This window comes from Scardinius erythrophthalmus (assembly GCF_964197995.2).
Source record: "Scardinius erythrophthalmus genome assembly, chromosome: 9".
Classification (NCBI taxonomy): Eukaryota; Metazoa; Chordata; class Actinopteri; order Cypriniformes; family Leuciscidae; genus Scardinius; species Scardinius erythrophthalmus.
The window spans coordinates 12,208,019-12,226,138 of NC_138229.1; the positions used below are offsets into that span (position 1 = coordinate 12,208,019).

At 38.7% G+C, this 18,120-nt stretch overlaps 1 protein-coding gene across 5 annotated transcripts in view; it reads left to right on the plus strand.

Annotated features, from left to right (window-relative positions):
* Nucleotides 1-13,779, plus strand: part of spsb4a (splA/ryanodine receptor domain and SOCS box containing 4a) — a 66,281-nt gene extending 52,502 nt beyond the window's left edge. For 4 of the 5 annotated variants that reach the window (XM_081374943.1, XM_081374942.1, XM_081374941.1 and 1 more), the window contains one exon: nucleotides 12,541-13,779. In XM_081374943.1, coding sequence (XP_081231069.1) covers nucleotides 12,541-12,668 — 128 coding nt within the window. In that variant the 3' untranslated portion in view covers nucleotides 12,669-13,779. The remainder of the gene's footprint in view (nucleotides 1-12,540) is intronic. The other variant, XM_081374946.1, reaches the window with a different exon arrangement.
* The last annotated feature ends 4,341 nt before the right edge of the window (nucleotides 13,780-18,120 follow it).

An 18,120-nucleotide genomic window follows, 5' to 3' on the forward strand; every position in this document is an offset into this window, starting at 1 on the left:
CACAGTACGTATTTAAATTTACCCTAGAGGAGGATCTGCACACCACGTGAAAGGCAAAGACTGAAGTGAACTGTAAACAGAGGCCTGGCGGACGAGCGATGGCATCTGAGTTTGAATGACTCACATCTTTAGGAGGGAAAAAAATCTTTTTGGTTTGAGCTGAGGAGAGAACAGATGAAAAGAGGATATGAGAGGAATAAGGAAGGAATATCTGTGGGCTGTAGCTCTCAGCCAAGACACATGGCATTTATTTCCCTGCATGCAGTGTTCTCACTTTGCACTCTCTTTGGAGAGTTTTTTTTTTTTCTACGGTATGATAAACTTTAAAGGAGTGCTGCTTTTTTGCAGTGCTGAAGTGTTGCTCTACCCTACAGCTGCGTGTGTGAAAGTGAGACATTTAACCTTTAAGTATTGTTTGAAAGTCTTCATTTCAGAAGGAAGAGTTCATTTTGCACCCACCATTAACAGCATATTTTTTGACATGCTATTTGAATTATGCAAATTGGATACGAACTGAAAGCAATGTGCATGCAGCAGTTCTCACAATAAAGCAGATTACTTGAATAAAATGCAGAAGTAGTGCAATTTAGTCAATTCGGCCCAGACTGTTTTGCCTGTTCCTCTCCTGAGCGTATTGTGTGCATCAGGAGGACTTGACTTGTTGATCTGTCCCCTTCATGTAATCTTGCCTACATCTGGCTATAAGTTTTCTATTTCTCAGTATGTCCCGACATATTTATTTATTCTTGGGTATATGCTGGTGCAGAGTGTCTTGAGTTTCACGGACCCAAAAATAAAGCAGCATAGTATCCTCTTCAAAAACTTAATGGCTCACACAGTCAGATACTCCTTGTGTTCTTCACCTCTCCCAGAAACACATACTCACGTATAAATGCGCTGTCCTGTTTTGTGTCAGAACTCTGTGTTTCAGCGCAGTTTCCTGGATACTTCCCCAGACTTTTAACATCTGGTTTTTAAATCCGTCTGAGGTGATCAGATCATGAGGGTCCACAGGGTCCTAAATGTTCGCATTTGTAATGTAAACTCTAATGGGTTCTGATGCATCCCGGACAGCAGTAAAGGACCACCTACCACCGTGCCAAAACAAGCACTTTAGACTTTGCTTGCTCTCTGGCTTTAACAATAAATACACGTTTTGCACTGTATTTTTAACATGCAGTGACACACTGACTTAGTAAGTCATAGATGGAGTCACAACATCTGATGACAAAGTGCATACCAGGTTTAAGCGGCTCAATTGACCACTTATAATCAAATCAGACATAAATGTTAATACAACATGGCCTTCTTGAAGCTTCCCTTCCCTAATGGTACTCCCTCCTGCGGGCATCATCACTTTCTATAAATAGACTTGTATTCAATGTATGCATTTGTCGTAAACTGTCAAACCAGGTGCATTGCTATGGCAAGGTCACAGATAGCAGCTGCATCTACAGAGCTCTACTTGTGTGGTTAGAAACACCTCCATTTCAAAGATTTAATGCGTAAGCCATTTGTCACGGTGAATGCCACTAAATGTCAAGGTGGTAAGCGCTTGACAGCTTGTATGGGTTTTGTACAGGTTTGCTGCTTCATTTATTGTGTCTAACATTGCACAGGCCTTCTCTGCCCGTGCCGGTGGGCTTTTGCTGATTGCTGCGTTATTTGGTCTAATGCATCTGTGTGCTTTATGCACCAGACATAAGGTCTATTTCAGAACTTAGTGAGGTAAATAGGCAGCTGACCTTTAAGGGAACATCCTAAGCTTCATGGCACCTATTAAGTGGGAGATTTGGAGTGCTTTATATAGGGAGCAACTTTATGCCAGTGTTATTTTAATATTATTGGCATATAGAATGGCATTTTGGCCATTCATTTACACAACAACGGCATTTTGGGGCCCTGTAAACGCAAACTTTTGTAAACGGGTTTCAAAGTTTTATTCGTCAGTTTTTATCCGTCAAAAGAATTCATTACTTAAAGGATATATACAGTGTTGTCTTATAATTTGGCTTAATCTAATATTCTGAATTATCTTAAAAGACAGCATAATTATGTTTTGGAACAGAATATGAGTCATGAGTGTACAGGTGGTTGTATATTGTGATTGTTATGGTTGTTTTCTTCTTTTTATGTTAATCATAAAACAATAAAACTTTGATCTTCATTGTAGTTTTATATCGTTTTATTGATAAATAAGACTTCAGACTATGATGCTTACAAATGCACCGTAGGCAGTTCACTAGATTGTGAGACAGACCAATAGTCAAAACACAGAGTTGTGCCATTAGCTTAATTTTTCAAGTGCTCACCAAGTTTGCTTTCTAGTGAGGTCAAAACATGCTTGCAATTTGAACTTTAAACTTGCATGTGTGTATTATCTTGGTATGGCTAGTCTCTTAATGGTGATCCTTAAAAAGAATTTGAACAGTGCAGATGTCAACAGCATGGCTCAGCAAATGAGGCATATGAGGGCTAGGGTGACCGTATTGCTCTCCTTACTGTCCATCTCAGCCGGAGCCATTACCGCACTGAGGCTCACATGGGCCTTCATGTGTACCGACCATATAAAACATGCATTAGTGCTGCATAATGCATGATTTTACGAAACTCTACCCATTCTCTCATGGTCCAAAGTCATTGCTATTGTGCGATGTTGCTTATGGGGTTCAGAAAAGCAAGCAAGTGAAGCGTTCAGTACAAAGTGGAAGAATCCACCCAGAACTTTAGTTATTTTGGTAATTGGTATTGATCTGATTTTAATGCTTTAAAGATTTTCTCCCTTGGTATTTGATGTACAATGTTTACCAAGGTTAATCATGCAGAAAGAAACACTCAAATGCAGCAATAAATGAACAGGAAACAGCAAAGGTCCATTGAGGTCTTTTAGCGGTGACAGTTCCGAGCACAACAAAAAGGATGGCCTTATGACTTTGCAAAAATTTCAAACACTCATCATTTTTCAACAAAATTGTTAATTAACGTTTACATTGTAACAATTAATATTCATATTGTTTAATTGTTACTTTTATTTTTTATTAATTTTAATATTATTTTGATGAGCGTGGGCGGCAGTGGCTCAGTGGTTCATGTAGATTGTCTACAAACCGGAAGGTTGGTGGTTCAATCCCCGGTTCCACCTCACCAAGTGTCGAGGTGTCCTTGAGCAAGAAACCTAACCCCAGCTGCTCCCGACGAGCTGGATCGCCTTGCATGGCTGACACCGCCGTCGGTGTGTGAATGAGTGTGTGAATGGGTGAATGTGAGGCAATATTGTAAAGCGCTTTGGTGGCCATTGGGTCTGTGAAAGCGCTATATAAATGCAGTCCATTTACCATTTTGGAATTGTAGTTTGTGGGACTTCTTAATTCTCTTTAATTCATATTGGGCCTTGGGTAGTACAGAACTGTCGAGGGGAGATGGGATGGGAAGATGAGACTGAATATAGATAGCTTTTTGGAGACGCTCCAGACATATTTGTCCCACAGTGAGACTGAGAGACACAGCACACTCATAATCCTCTGAAGGTGACTCGTTTTGATCCACATACTCGCACACAATCCTAAAGCAACCAAACACAAATCTCTCTGTTCCCATCTCTAAGCACACAAGCAGTGGGTGTTCCATACTCACCTTTGATGCTCAGAGGGAAAGACTATTTTAAGTTCGCCCACCCCTCTCTGGAAGGAAGCAGTACAATTGTAATGCTAATGAGTGAGGTGCAGAATTAATATCTGAATCATTCAGAGTTTCCTAATTTAGAATAATGAAAGTGGGAAGCTTTGAATTTGCTTCTGGTTCTGTTCATTTATAGCCACAGGTCCACAGAGAGGACACCCACTCTTCCCGCTGCGCCCCGTGATTCATTACCTGCGGCAGACATTAGCATGTAATGACTCATTTATGTCCTAAATTGACTATTGTCTAAGTGTCTAAAGGTCAATTCCCCTGCTGGGCCATATTAACGGTTTGCTGATCTGGAATATTTGAAGTTGTGAATTTCGGCTGTCATGGGCAATGGTGCTAATCTGTCCTTGATTAGGCAGTGTGATCAGGTCTGCTTGATTTGTTATGCTTGGAAAAAGTGGAATAATCCAAGCAAAAATGAAAATTCGTTTTTTTTATTTAATAAATTAAATAAATGTATTTAGATGCAATGCAAGTGCTCTTTTTGATGCAACGCAAGTGAGGGTGATCACAACTTTTGAGCCATATTTAAAAGGCAAGATTGTGAGTGAATTGCTACTTCTAAGTCTGTTTATCACAGAAAACTATCATATGACTTCAGAAGGCTTGGAATATAGTGCACATGTAATTTTATGATGCCTTTATGGTGCTTGCTTGTTATTTTTGATTTTATTATTTTATTTTTAGCTTTACAACTTCTGGTCACCATCCACTTTCATTGTGGAAAATGGAAAAAGGCAACTCATAAAGGTCATAAAGGTTAGAAACGACATGAGGGTGAGTAAATTATGACAGAATATTCGTTTTTGGGCAAGCTATCATTTTAAATCAGCTCCAAATGATCTTATATGCCTTACTTTTCCATGATCTACATACAGAGCCTTGTGGGTTAGTCATTGAAACTTCAGGGTGCATTTGGATCTCCGTATCTGTGTCTCTGTTTCTCTGTTGCTCAGAGGCTACTGGGAAATATAAACTTGTGCTTCCAACTCTGTCTAAGTGCTATTGGGAATCTGTAGGCGGATGGTGTGTTTCTGGCTCCTACACGTGTGCCTGTGTGTGCTTAAGTATATCTCAGTTGATTTGTAATGTTTGTACTGTGTATCTTTGATTAAAGTTCCAGTTTTAAACTTAACACGCCCTGCTGACTAAAATGCATATCACACCTCATTTTGTAAAAAGGCCTGTCAGTCTGAATCCATTACATCCTATCTGGATATTTTATTGGGCTCCCAAAGAGAGGAGGCTCTGCCATCCGTCGGTGTCCATTTCTAGCCTATGATGAATCTGTCCATTACAAAACTATCTATTTCTGCTAGAGAGTTTCCTTTTCCCTCTCCCCGGCCCTCTGCACCCCCCTGTCATTGTGACAAAGCTGTTTACCTGGCCTTCCAAAACCCTGCTGCGTCCACTCGGCCATTCACCAGCTTTAATCTCATCCAAACTCCAACAGTGTTGAGCGGTGAATTCCGCTGGACAAATCCATGGAAAGAGGCTAGGGATGGGCGTCTGGCATCTTCCACGATCAATATTCGTCTACAGTCCATTTTGTTGACTGTGTAAAACTTGGTGGTCATTCTGCATGTACATGGAGATCCGCACTGCCTTAAATGGATCCGAGCAGTGTGTCTTGGATTTGATCCTCTAATGGCTCTGTGAAATATTGTGAATAGGAAAAAAAAAAGAAGCTTTTTAATAAAATAACCATTTTAATGATTGCAACTCTTAACACTATAGGATGAAAAAATAAACCATGGTTTATGTTAATTTAGTCAGGGGATGGTTCACCCAATAATGAAGATTCTAAGGAAATATTCTAAAAATAATATATATATTAAGAAAGATACAAGTATCTTTCAACTGTTTCTGAAAGCCAATGGGGTCCAAAACAACATTGTATGAAAGAAAAATATATATATATATATATATGACATTTTCCTAAATATTTTTAAAATATTTTTCCACATAGAAGAAAAAACTAATTTGAAATGAAAGGGTGAGTAAATGATGCCAATTTATTTTTGTGTATGCTATCCCTTTAATAAGAATTCACTACTTAAAACAAGTGTTTGGGGGTTTTAAACAGGAAGCCAAACTTGGTCTCCAAGCAGCTGTTATTCTGAGGATTTCTAGCTTTGTAACATTTTGGCATTCTTGTCTTCAGAAAGATTCTGGTCTGTAGCTCTCAGAGGGAACGTCTGAAACATTTTTATTTATGTTCGCTGATATAAATTCCCTACAGCACCATCACTGGATGCAGTCAACTGGTTGATTGATTCAACTAATTGAATCATAATAGCTCAGTTGTCTGGTGGCTTCTGAGCAAACTTTGGCGCGAGATGTATTTTTGTACATTTTTCGACATGTTAGGCTTGAGGTATTTGTTCTTTTCGTTGCCCACCATGCCCATAGAGAGTGCACATCTTTTGAAGTGGCAGAGGTCAGGCATGCTGACCTCACTGTGTGTATCTGCACACAGATCACCGCCTCAGGGGAGGGACTGTAGACATAGCCGGTCCGAGAGAATGAGACTGTGATTTAAAAGACTAGCCCACAGCATCTCATGAACTGCCTCACCGCTGACCTTTCTAAGAGCACTTCTAGTGGAAAATTACAGCTTCTGGGACTAATGACCTCATCCAGCAGGTTCAGTTCATATACAGTTATTATCTCAGAAATAAAATGTTCTATACATTTTTAATCCAGTTTTGTTTAAAAATGTTTGCGCTTAGAAAAGAAAGTGGTGTTAAAAATCATGGTTGATATCACTTTCAGTTCATCTGTAACATTAATGGGCAAATGACAGTATATTTTTGACGGTATCAAGGGTCTAATGATAGAGATTTTGCTATATGATGTATTTTGCAGTATGTATGTATCCATGCTTCGAAGAAACATTCAAAGAAACATGCATGAATGAGAAAATTAAGTATAGGACTTACTTAATGTTAAAGGATTAGTTCACTTTAAAATTCAAATTTCCTAATAATTTACTCACCCCCATGTCATCCAAGATGTTTATGTCTTTCTTTCTTCAGTCAAAAAGAAATTAAGTTTTTTGAGGAAAACATTCCAGGATTTTTCTCCATATAGTGGACTTTAATGGCAACCAATGGGTTGAAGGTCCAAATTGCAGTTTCAGTGCAGCTTCAAAGGGCTCTACGCGAATCCCAGCCGAGGATTTTTTTCTTCTGAAGTGAACTAATTCTTTAAAAAGAGTTAAGTGCATAAGCATGCTCTTGAAATTTCAGATACTTAATCTGAAGTGAACGTAAATAATTGAGGAGGGGATCTGTGCATTGTCTTAAAGTGACACCAGCCTACTATTACCTACAGAAATTGTGCATGATATACAAGTACTATGGATGTATTCTGTATTCACATTATATGCTACACTGTTATTGTTACACGACCTTACTATGTTTAAATTTTCCATATCTAGTGGATATCAACTCCTGGTATCAACTTTCACATTCACATCAAACAAAGAGTCAAGATGTAGATAATGCATACTTTATTTCTAGTGTAAAAGTGTTAGTGCTTTATATTTATGGTTCAGCACGTTTCACCAGATTTAGTTTTTCCTCTCTCTGCTGTACCCTGGTAATCCAGAGTTCTCGCAAGAGCACAAGTTGAATTTGCTCAGCGAGTTACTCTGGTGTCCAGTAATGATGCTCATTAAATATGCCCCTCTATCTGAGCTGCACCAATCACATCGGGTTATCTGATATAGGCGGGCCAGAGGCGAGATGATGACAGCGCTGTGACATCGAAGTCATTAGTAAACATTGCAAGATGGCTATGGATGAACACCATTTGTTTGAAACGGGTTTGGCCGCTAAAATCAAAGATTAAGACTTTCTCTAAAAGAGGAACAGAAGACTGCGCTCGAATCATTCCTTTGCAAGAAGGGCGTTTTTGCTGTTTTGCCGACCGGATACAGTAAGAGTCTAATCTACCAGTTAGCTCCGCTGGTAGCTAAGCGATAACTTGTTGTGATTGGTCGTAGTGTTATCCAATTGCGTGCAGTGAGATTTTCAAATGCATGCCTGGTGCCGCCCTTCGAGCTTGACGATTTTCATTAGTCGACGCCAGACCATTAATCTTTTAGATTTAGGGATTTTTAGATTTTGGATTTCCAGGCTAGTAAGACCGATTTCATGCTATACAACACAAAACCAAATGCATACACGTGCACATTCCTGGAAACATGCTGTTTCTGTTGTTTAGCTGTTAAACTTTATGTTCTGAAGTATCACTTTGAATACTTGACCTGGCTAAGTATAATAAAATCCCCGGTTTCATAACTGAATTATTAATGAACGTGAGTTTTATGAGTCACCACATTCAAGGGCAGTGAAGCCTCCATCATGACCGCAGCCACAAAATACAGCTTTTTAAATACAAGGTTAAGAGTACATCTACACCTAATTATCTGATAATTTACAGTTGAGCGTCATCATTACCAAAGCAGCCTTTTTTGATGCTAATGAAGCATTGCTCAGGGTAGGATGATCGAGTCGATGCTTGAGCCACAACGCAAAACCCACAGCAGAAAAAGTATTCATCCTGCTGTTGTTTTGGGTGCTATGTTGCAATGAGCTTGTGTACTCTCTCATTCTGTGGGAGGATCACAGGCTCCTCGACGTGACCGCCGCAAATCTTTCAATTAATCAGCTGAAGACATTAATCAGTTCACAATGATTTAATCGAATTACACCGCTGGGTTTGATCTCCACGTACGCTTCATCCTCTGGCGCAAAGCTTTCCAGAAGGTTCCACCCTCCCCTTCCCGCATTGGCGCAGGTCGTAGAGAGTGTCAGACCCCCCTGTGTGAGGCTCCCTGCCACTGCGGCACCCCCGCTGACTACGGAGGGTGGATTAATTGGATTTTACAAAATGTGATGCTTTGATATTTACTGTACGAATCCCATTGCTTTTCTTGCAACCACAAGAAATTGCTTTTTGGAACAGCAATAATGGTAAAAAAAGAACTGTGTCGGACTGAAATAGATGCAGTTCCCTCTTTTCTTCTGCATCAGATCTCATTTATTAGGAGCCTAATGGAGGAGTCAGAGACGTGAGAGCTTAGCAAGTGCTGGAGCTTGACGATTTGTTAAACATGGAAGTTCGAAAAAGGGCTCCCGTATCCCCATATTGTGGTTTATTATTGCTAGTAAAGAAACAGAAGGGTTTTCAAGTCACTGGAGAGCCATCGCTCACAGTAGTTTTAGGCTCACAGATTGAATAGGAATACTCAATGCATGTTTTCTTATGGGCCCGTCCTGCAGACTTTTATAAAGTAAACTTCATTAGGTTCACTGAACTGTCATAAAAAAGGCATTTCTATCTCTCAAATCAGCATTTATTCTGTGATGTATTTTTAAAATAAAATGACCAGATCCTTTTTGTCTTTCTAAGGTTAATTTAGAGCATTTTTTAATATATTAAATACAATTACATTTTTTATTATAATGATATTAAAAATCATTAATTTTTAATTAATCACAAATCAAACATTTTTTAAATGCATTTTTCCAATTCAACTTTTTACTTGAATTGTTATGCTGAAAATATTTGTAATTACCAATTCTGTATTAAAAATGGACACTTTTCACATTTCCCGGGTTCTCAGAAGCAGAATTTGTCATAATTCTAAGCATAAATGAAAGCATAAAGCATTCAAATTCAAGCATAAATTTCCACGTTTTTCCAAAAGAGGGAAAAAATATATGGATATTGATTACAGCAGTCAGAAAAGAGGAAGATGGGTTATTTAGTTTTTTGTAATTTGCTGACAAGGTAATGTAACACAAAGTACAGCGTTATAAACGTGTATTAATTATTTTTTAAATGCAAATATTAAAAACTTTACTATATCTGCAATGTTGATAACTGTGAAAACGCACCTTCAAAGTCTGTGAAAAGGAAGTGTTGATTTTTTTTTCCCCCTAGCTCATTTATAATATCAATGTTTTTAGGCCTACAATTTGACTATATACTGTGGTTATATAGATGTAGTGTGTGTGTGTGTGTGTGTGTGTGTGTGTGTGTGTGTGTGTGTGTGTGTGTGTGTGTGTGTGTGTGTGTGTGTGTGTGTGTGTGTCATGTGGAGATCAAAACAACTGCATCTGTGTGGGAAGAAAACCAAAATGTATCAGCCATTTTATTAGGTTGTTCTGAGAGTCTGATAACACACACAATGGAATCACATTGACATATCCGAGACATGTAATTGCATTTATTGTGTATAACTCGCATCAATATGATTTGTTGTTGTATGCGGCAAGTAGGCAGTGCCGTAATGTTAGTGAGTAGCGACGGGGAGGCTGTTGTGTATTTCACGGACATCATTACAGTCTTCAGACTAACCTTGAGCTTGCTGGCCTTTGCGTCTTTGAATGTGGGCTGGAAATGAAAATTATTCCATTTTACTGCAGTACAGCATTATGTCCATGCTTTGATCCATCTGTCACTTATGACCCTGACTGTCAGTCACCTCTCTCATCCCTCCCGCACCCGCCCACTGGGTACTGCTGGATCCCGTCTACACTTGCCATCTGGCTCTTTATGAGACGTGCCGGACTTACTGTTGATGTGACTCTTAATGAATATATTTAGAAGGAATATTTTTACTGCTATCAGAAGGTTATGTTGTCATTCAGCTTTGGTTGTTTAGATCATTAATTTGCTCAATAATAGTACATAATTATTGTGGTGGCAACACTGTTGAAGATGTATATTCACATCGCTCTCTCAAAAACTTGATTCTGATTTGTGACAAACACGCAGCATAATAATCACATCAATAACAAATATATTTATTATGAAAAAAATTAAATAGAAAAAACATTTGATAATTTTTATTGTCAAATGTCAATTTACAGATTAGAAAAAGATAATGTACAGTGTAAGAAAAAAATAACGTTTATTTTGAGATTTGTGAAAGATTACATGTGCCATCTTAAAATATTAACTTTAAGTGAGTGTCAGATGTTGGCAGTGTTTACGGGTTTTTTTGGGACAGCTGAATCTGAAACTTTTTTGCAATTCTGTTTGGGGACGCTGCAGCCACAGCAAATGTGCATCAAAACAAATTCACGCTCACTAAGTGCAACACGAAATTTCGATTTGACAAGCAACTACTTAAGCATGAAAAACCATTGCTTTGTGCCATTAAATCATTTCACTGTGCGTGAAGGGCTCCATTGGGATCCATTGTTTCATTTTAACTTCTTGTTGTGGTGAATATTTGCATTAAGTGAGGGCATTACAGTGCTTATGCCTTCAGTTCAGTTGCCAGGATGGAGGAAGGCATAACTCACGACATGTTCTGTGTGGGACTCCATCACAGCTATAAATATTCAGTGTGGGGGCTTGCATTGTGCCAGTGCAGCTGCATAACTATTCCTAACTATTGTTAGTCTCACATACTTACTACTAACCATAAGCCTGTCACGATCTCTTATTCTGATTGGCCAACAGAAGGAACGGGCTCTGGCTCTTGCAGCCTTCCTTGTGATCTGATTAGTCATATCAGCCCAGGTCCTGATAAAGACCTGATGATCTTCAGTGGAGATGTGGCATCTTGTCCAGATGGAGCCGTGGTGGCTGTTTTTGTGTTTGTCGGAATGAAATCTTGGCTGGAGCAGCGTCTGACTCAAAGCAGATGGGTGGTGGCAGACTCCTCTGTGAGGTAGCAGCTCTCTTGATGAGATACTGAGCTCTGGTGGCATGATCCATCCATTATTGAACTGCTCTGTCAGCTTATGTAGAAGAGCTAGATGCCCAGAGATGCAGACAAACACTTGATTACGCACTGGGGCTTTTAAAGAAACAGCTTACCGTAAAACGAAAATCCGGTTATCATTTACTCACCTTCATGCTTTTCCAAACCTGTATGGCTATCATTTTTCTGTGAAACACAAAAGGAGAAATTTTGAGGAATTGTACTAGTCACTCTTTACGGGCTTTCAACTTTCAAAAAGGATGTGAAATAATCATAAGTGTAACCAACTTTACTTGTGCCCTATTTTAAGTGTTCTGAAAGCACACAATACATTTGTGTCTGACATTTTGACTAAAGAAGTTGTCATTTATTGAAATTATTCATTGAAAATTTGTATCTGGTATGGAAACCTGACGGTATAATCATTCGTTTGAATCAGATCTTTTCAATGAATCAGTTGATCTGGTTCACAGAATCCGTCTGCATGATTTTTTCATGGATTGGTCCAATTCGTAAACAAATCATTATTTTGAGCTGGATCTTTTCAATGAATCAACTGATCTGGTTCACGCATTTGGTCTCGGTAAGTTGTTCATGAATTGGATCAATTCGTGAACAATTCATTCTTTTGAGTTGGATCTTTTCAGTGAATCAACTGATCTGTTTCACAGAATCGGTCTCAATAAGTTATGTATTTGTCCAATTTGTGAACAAATCATTCTTTTCATTTTGGATCTTTTCAATGAATCAATTGATCTGTTTCACAAAATCAGTCTGAATTATTTGTTCATGAATTGGTCCAATTCGTGAATCAATTATTCCTTTGAGTTGGATCTTTTCAATTAATCAATATATCTTGTTCGTGGAATATGTCGGAATATTTGTTCATGGATTTATGGATTCATGGATTTAACTCATTGACTCAAAGCAGTTCTCGGGTTAACAGCTCCCACTTCTATGGAGTTGTATGGACCACTTTTACGATACTTTGATGCCGATTTTGTTGAAGCTTTTGAATCCATTCAAAGACTTGCTCTTGTTTCGGCCTTGAATCTGTGTGCATTTGAATTTTCCCTTTTTGAATACAATTCTGACAGATGCTTTTCTCCTTCATTTCTCTGCAGCGGAGCCTCTCCCTCTGATGGACTTGTGTCGACGTGCGGCACGGCTGGCTCTGGGACGAGAACGTCTACAGGAGATCGAGACGTTGCCTTTGCCCCAGTCTCTGAAGAATTACCTCCAGTACCAGTGAGAGCACAGGCTCTCACGTAGAAACACACACACGGACACAGAGAGGAAGCCTGAGGCGGGAATATAGCGCCACCATCAGGCCGCAGAGGGAAATGTTTACATTGTGGCTCACTGGTGGAATCTTAAATTAGTTTTTATTTTGTATTTGTTTTTGTTCAGTTTTCATTTTCCTCTTTATGAGTTGTTTAAATTATTGATGGCTTTGGAAGAACAGACCTGAACAGACCTGCAGCGCCTCCAGGTGTACGTCTCGCCATACGAGAGAATACGACAGGAAGCGGCATTTCAGAAAGCACATTAACCTTGGGATGCCTTTGAAAGCCCATAGTAATAATCGTTCCTCTTTCCCTGGGTGTTAAAGCCTGCAGAGCAGAGTCAACGGACACAGGAGACCGAGGCGGCTGAAGGTCGGGCTCAGCAGCCTCCCGAGTCGAAATCCGCCAAACGGGAGCCTAGAGGAAGAAACAAGCCCTGGAAGGTGGTAAGCAGGTGCCAGTACTTGCGCACAAGACCACCAGGGGACAGTAATATGACTGACAGTAGCCATTTTCCCCCTTTTTTCCTGGGATGGATGTGTTTTCCCGAGGACACACTCATGCGTACGCACATATACGACCAACAATCATATACGGATTTCACTTCTTTTCTTTTTTTTCCTCTGTGGGCTTGAGTCACTTTTCTATCTGATTTTATTGTCAGTGTGAGAATTTCAGTTGATGATGATTATTTTATCAAGATGTTTGGCTATCTTTACATTTATTTATCAGGTTCTAGTTCCTTTTTAATTGAAATGAGGATGTGCGAGCACATAGATATTGAACACTATCGTACACTCGTCACATATGGCTTTCTATTTTAAACTGGGATGCTGCTTTTATTATTATTAATATTATTATCATGATTATTATTCTGCCTGAATGCTCAGATAGAAGTCTGTTTTTTCAGATGCACACAGTGGAATGTAAAGATCTTGCTAGCGTTAGCATATTTGAAATGTGAATAAAAGCCAAGTGAATGAGAAGGATTTCATTGATAGTTTTGTTTTCTGAGACAGAATGTGTCCAGATGAGTGTTTCAACCTTCTTATTGAATAAAAATGTGTTTTTCAGCTCAGAAGGGCCTATTTACATAATACCAAACGTTCCACTGAGAGTTACCTCGTTTCCCACTTCTCTCTCTCTCTCTCTCTCTCTTTCTCTCATGTCTGACTCCCACTCTATCACAGTCTGAGGCTGATCTAAAGTATTATCTAACCTAAATCTGTGAAGAATTGGATCACTCTTCTCATGCTCAGGTTCATGAGAGTTTTTTAACCAGTCACTAACCGCAAGTGCTTCAGTAATCCAAACCTCTCTTGTGTTCTTAATCACTCAGTTATTCACCTAAAGAAAAAAACCTGAACATTTTTTAATTGAACAAAATTACAGGAAATGCTGACTAATCAATTTATTGACATAATTCAAAGATGCTGTTGGACAACGATTGAATAGACAAAAAGTGTCTTTATAGGGCTCAGTATTGAACCTGGTCTAAGGCAAAATAGTCAAATTCAAGTGAAATAGCAGAACTGTAAGAATGTGACTTTTATTATTCTATGTTCTGTGTACACTATTTGCTAATTTTTTTAAATAGTTAAATATAGGTAATATAGGTAAATATAATCAAAAATGGCTGTAAAAATAAATCTGCATTGTTTATCCTTTTGCTATTTCATTAAAAAAAATCACAAAAATCTAACCTTTCACTGAAGTAAAAGAATTGAAAGTGGGGGGTAAATCACATTATAAAATAAATGCTTTTCTCCAAAACACGCTGGCCATAATTATTGGCCCCCTGTTATTAAATACTTTTTGCAGCCTCCTTTTTTCCAAGATAACAGCTCTGAGTTTTCTTCTATAATGCCTGATGAGTTTGAAGAATAACTGACAAGAGATCAGAGACCGTTCCTCCATACAGAATCTCTCCAGATCCTTCAGATTCACAAATTCATGTTGGTGCTTCTTCTGTTCAGTTCACCCCACTCATTTTCTAGTGTTCAGTTTAGGGGACTGGGACGGTCATGGCAGAAGCTTCATTTTGTGCTCAGTTACCCATTTTTGTGTTGATTTTGATGTTTGTTCTGTCCTGATGGAAGATCTAACCACGGCCCATTATAAGATTTCTAGCAGAGGCCGTCAGGTTTAGATTTTGTATCTGTTGGTATTTGCTAGAATCCATAATACCGTGTATCTGAACAAGATGTCCAGGACCTCCAGCAAAAAAATAGGCCCACAACATACAGTATAAGATCCAGCAGTATATTTAACCGTAGACATGGGGTACTTTTTATCCCTGTTGACACCAAACACATATGGTGGGTTTGCTGCCAAAAAGCCCTTTTTTTTGTTTCCTCTGACCACAGAATCCGGTCCCTTTTGAAGATCCAGTCGTGTCTGACAACTGAATATGCTGGAGTTTATTTTTGGAGGAGCGAGGAGGATTTTTCTTGAAACCCTCCCAAACAACGTGTGGTTGTGTAAGGGTTGTTTGATCATTTTTTTTTTTTTTGGCTTTCCGACCCCCAAGACTCAAGTAATCTCTGCAATTCTCCATCTGTGATCCTTGGAGAGTCTTTGGCCACTCAATATTTCCTCCTCACCGTGCAGTAAGACAATATAGACACACGTCCTCTTCCTGGCAGATTTGTAACTCCAATCTTTAGTTGATTGGAACTTCTTAATTATTGCCCTGATGGTCAAAATGGGGATTTTCAATTCTTTCGCTCTTTTCTTACAGCCACTTTATATTTTGTGAAGCTCAACAATCTTTTGATGCACATCAGAACTATATTCTTTGGTTTTACTCATTGTGATGGATGATTAAGGGAATTTGGCCTTTGTGTTTCCTCATATTTAAACTCCTGTGAAACAAGTCATAGCTGGACAATTTCATGTTCCTGGTCACCCTGGTGTGCTAAATAAAGGTAAATATGAATGGGAATATACTTCAGAGATATTTTACTCGTAAACATTTTTGGAGAATTTTTTTTATTTCATAATGTGATTTCCCCCTCACTTTCAATTCTTTTACTTCAATGAAAGGTTAGATTTTTGCAAATTTTTTGAATGAAAGATCAAAAGGATAAAATACAGATTTATTTTTTTGCAGCCATTTTTGATCATATTTACCAGGGGTGCCATTAATTCTGACCACCACTGTATAACTATATACACTACTGTTCAAAAGTTTGGGGTCAGTCTTCTTTTTTTTTCAAGAAATTAATTAAAACAGCTATTTTAAACGGTAATAATATTGCACAATATTACTGTTTTTACTGTATTTTTGCCTTGGTGTGCATAAGAGACTTCTTTCAAAAATATTTAAAAAATATTACCAACCCCAAAGTTTTGAAGTAGTGGTAGTATTGTCTAATTTAATGATATAATTTTATATATATTATAATGGGTGTTAAATGTTTTAAATGGGTAACCTTACAAAATACCTCAGTAACCCAGCTTGGATCAAATCTTAAGTGCAAATGTTGAAGAGAAAATCCATACTGTCTCTGCACTTCTTCCATTAAGGTCGACAAACTTTAAGTGGATTTTTTTAGGTAATGAAAAATGCTGATCTTTTTTTTTTTTACTGATCTTTGCTTCAAATAGTGTGATAGGGCTGTTTGGATAATCTTGCCCTGTTTTAGAGTATCTGGACATGACTGTCCTATTGGAAATCAATGCAAGACGGCGAGACTTTTTTTTTTCTTGGCATCTCTCTTTCACGTTAGGAATCAGCTCAAATGTAATTGAATATCACAGATCCGAGAGCACAGGTAAAAAGACAGGAGCCTGATCAAAGCATTGAGACGGAGAACAAGGCGCTGTGGTTCAAGCCAGGACATTGATCCTCCCTATCCTCTGTTTCCCCCCAATCTGGTCTTAAATCTCTAACAAACATGTTTAACCAAAGGGAACAGACTGTTCCGTGTCTTCCAGCCTTGAGAGAATGGCCGAAGTGTCTGCGTTTGTGTACAAATGCTTACGAAACACCTTGGGAATCACTGATTGTTTATGTTTTAAGTCCTTCATTATTAGCGGGCGATTGTTGAGCTCTTGGAAATGAGTATTGTACTGACTTCCTCCCAGTGTGATTCTCCGTATGCTGTGTAGAAATGGGCCAGTGGCTATTTCCTCAACTTACCGGGGTGTAAATAGGAGGGCGAGAGCTCATCCACCACTGAGAGGCCTTGGGAGACGGGCGTAAAAAAAGAAAAAAGCGAGACTTCCTTGATTTGCTTCCTTCCCTGTGGGTGTGCGGCTGTTGTGTGTGTGTGAGAGAGAATGAGGGTATAAATAGGGAGCCGGTGGCAGTGATGGTCTGGGGAAAAGATCTTTGTGTCCTAAACGACCTCAGCTTCCACATGCAGGTGTATCCTGGCCTGCGCTGGTCACAACATCACTGAGGGTACAAGAAAACAATGCCGGTAAATCTGTTCTGCTGAGAAAACACTGGAGATGGCACATTTTGTTGCAGTGTTCTCGCTGCAGATTTCCCGTTCATGTGCCAGAACTCAGACTTCTATTTAAAAAAGGAAGTCCAGGAGAACAGATTGTTTCTTTGAGGGACAGCCCTGGTTGGAAAGAAAATATGAAAAACCTTCAATTGATCTAGCAAATAAGAATTAAAGTTTTCATTTATGCTACATTCCTTTTCTTGTATTTATTTAATGCTCTGTTGCTTAGGTTTATGTCACATGCTCATCTTACCCCACACTCACCATTTTGGGAAAATGCTTCATGAGGGCAGGCTCACTTTTATGTCTTTGTTATGAAAGCACCATTTAACAGTAACATTTGACTTTTCTCCTTCTTCACATTTAAATATTTGGACATTTTTTCAGTAAATTCACCACAGATTGAATGAAATGCTGCTTCTTGAAAATGCTTTATTTTGTCTGTTCGTTTAAAGGAGAACTCCGGTCAATTTTAACATTGAGCTAATTTTTTTGTACATTTATGAATAAAAGATATGAATAAAAATGATGTTATTTCAGCCAGCGCACATACCTGTATTTTCTTCCTGTTTTCGGTCGAAGTCCATAGTAATCGATTGTCGAGTTCACACGCATAGGTTTAGTTACCTATGATCACGCGCGTGAACTCGACAATCGATTACTATGGACTTCAACCGAAAACAGGAAGAAAATACAGGTATGTGCGCTGGCTGAAATAACATCATTTTTATTCATATCTTTCACATCTACTGCAGTCAGATTCACCCGTGATCACTCTGAAGGAATCACTCACATTAGCTGTGCACTTGTATTGACACATCAAGGATGTTAAGAGGCTAAAAGCTGGTTAAAAACTTGCCCCATTGAAGTCAACAGGGTGCAAATTTTAAAAAGAGGATAACATGGTGTAGGCAACACCGATTTTTGTCGTTGTTCTCTGTATTGACACCACTCCAAATTT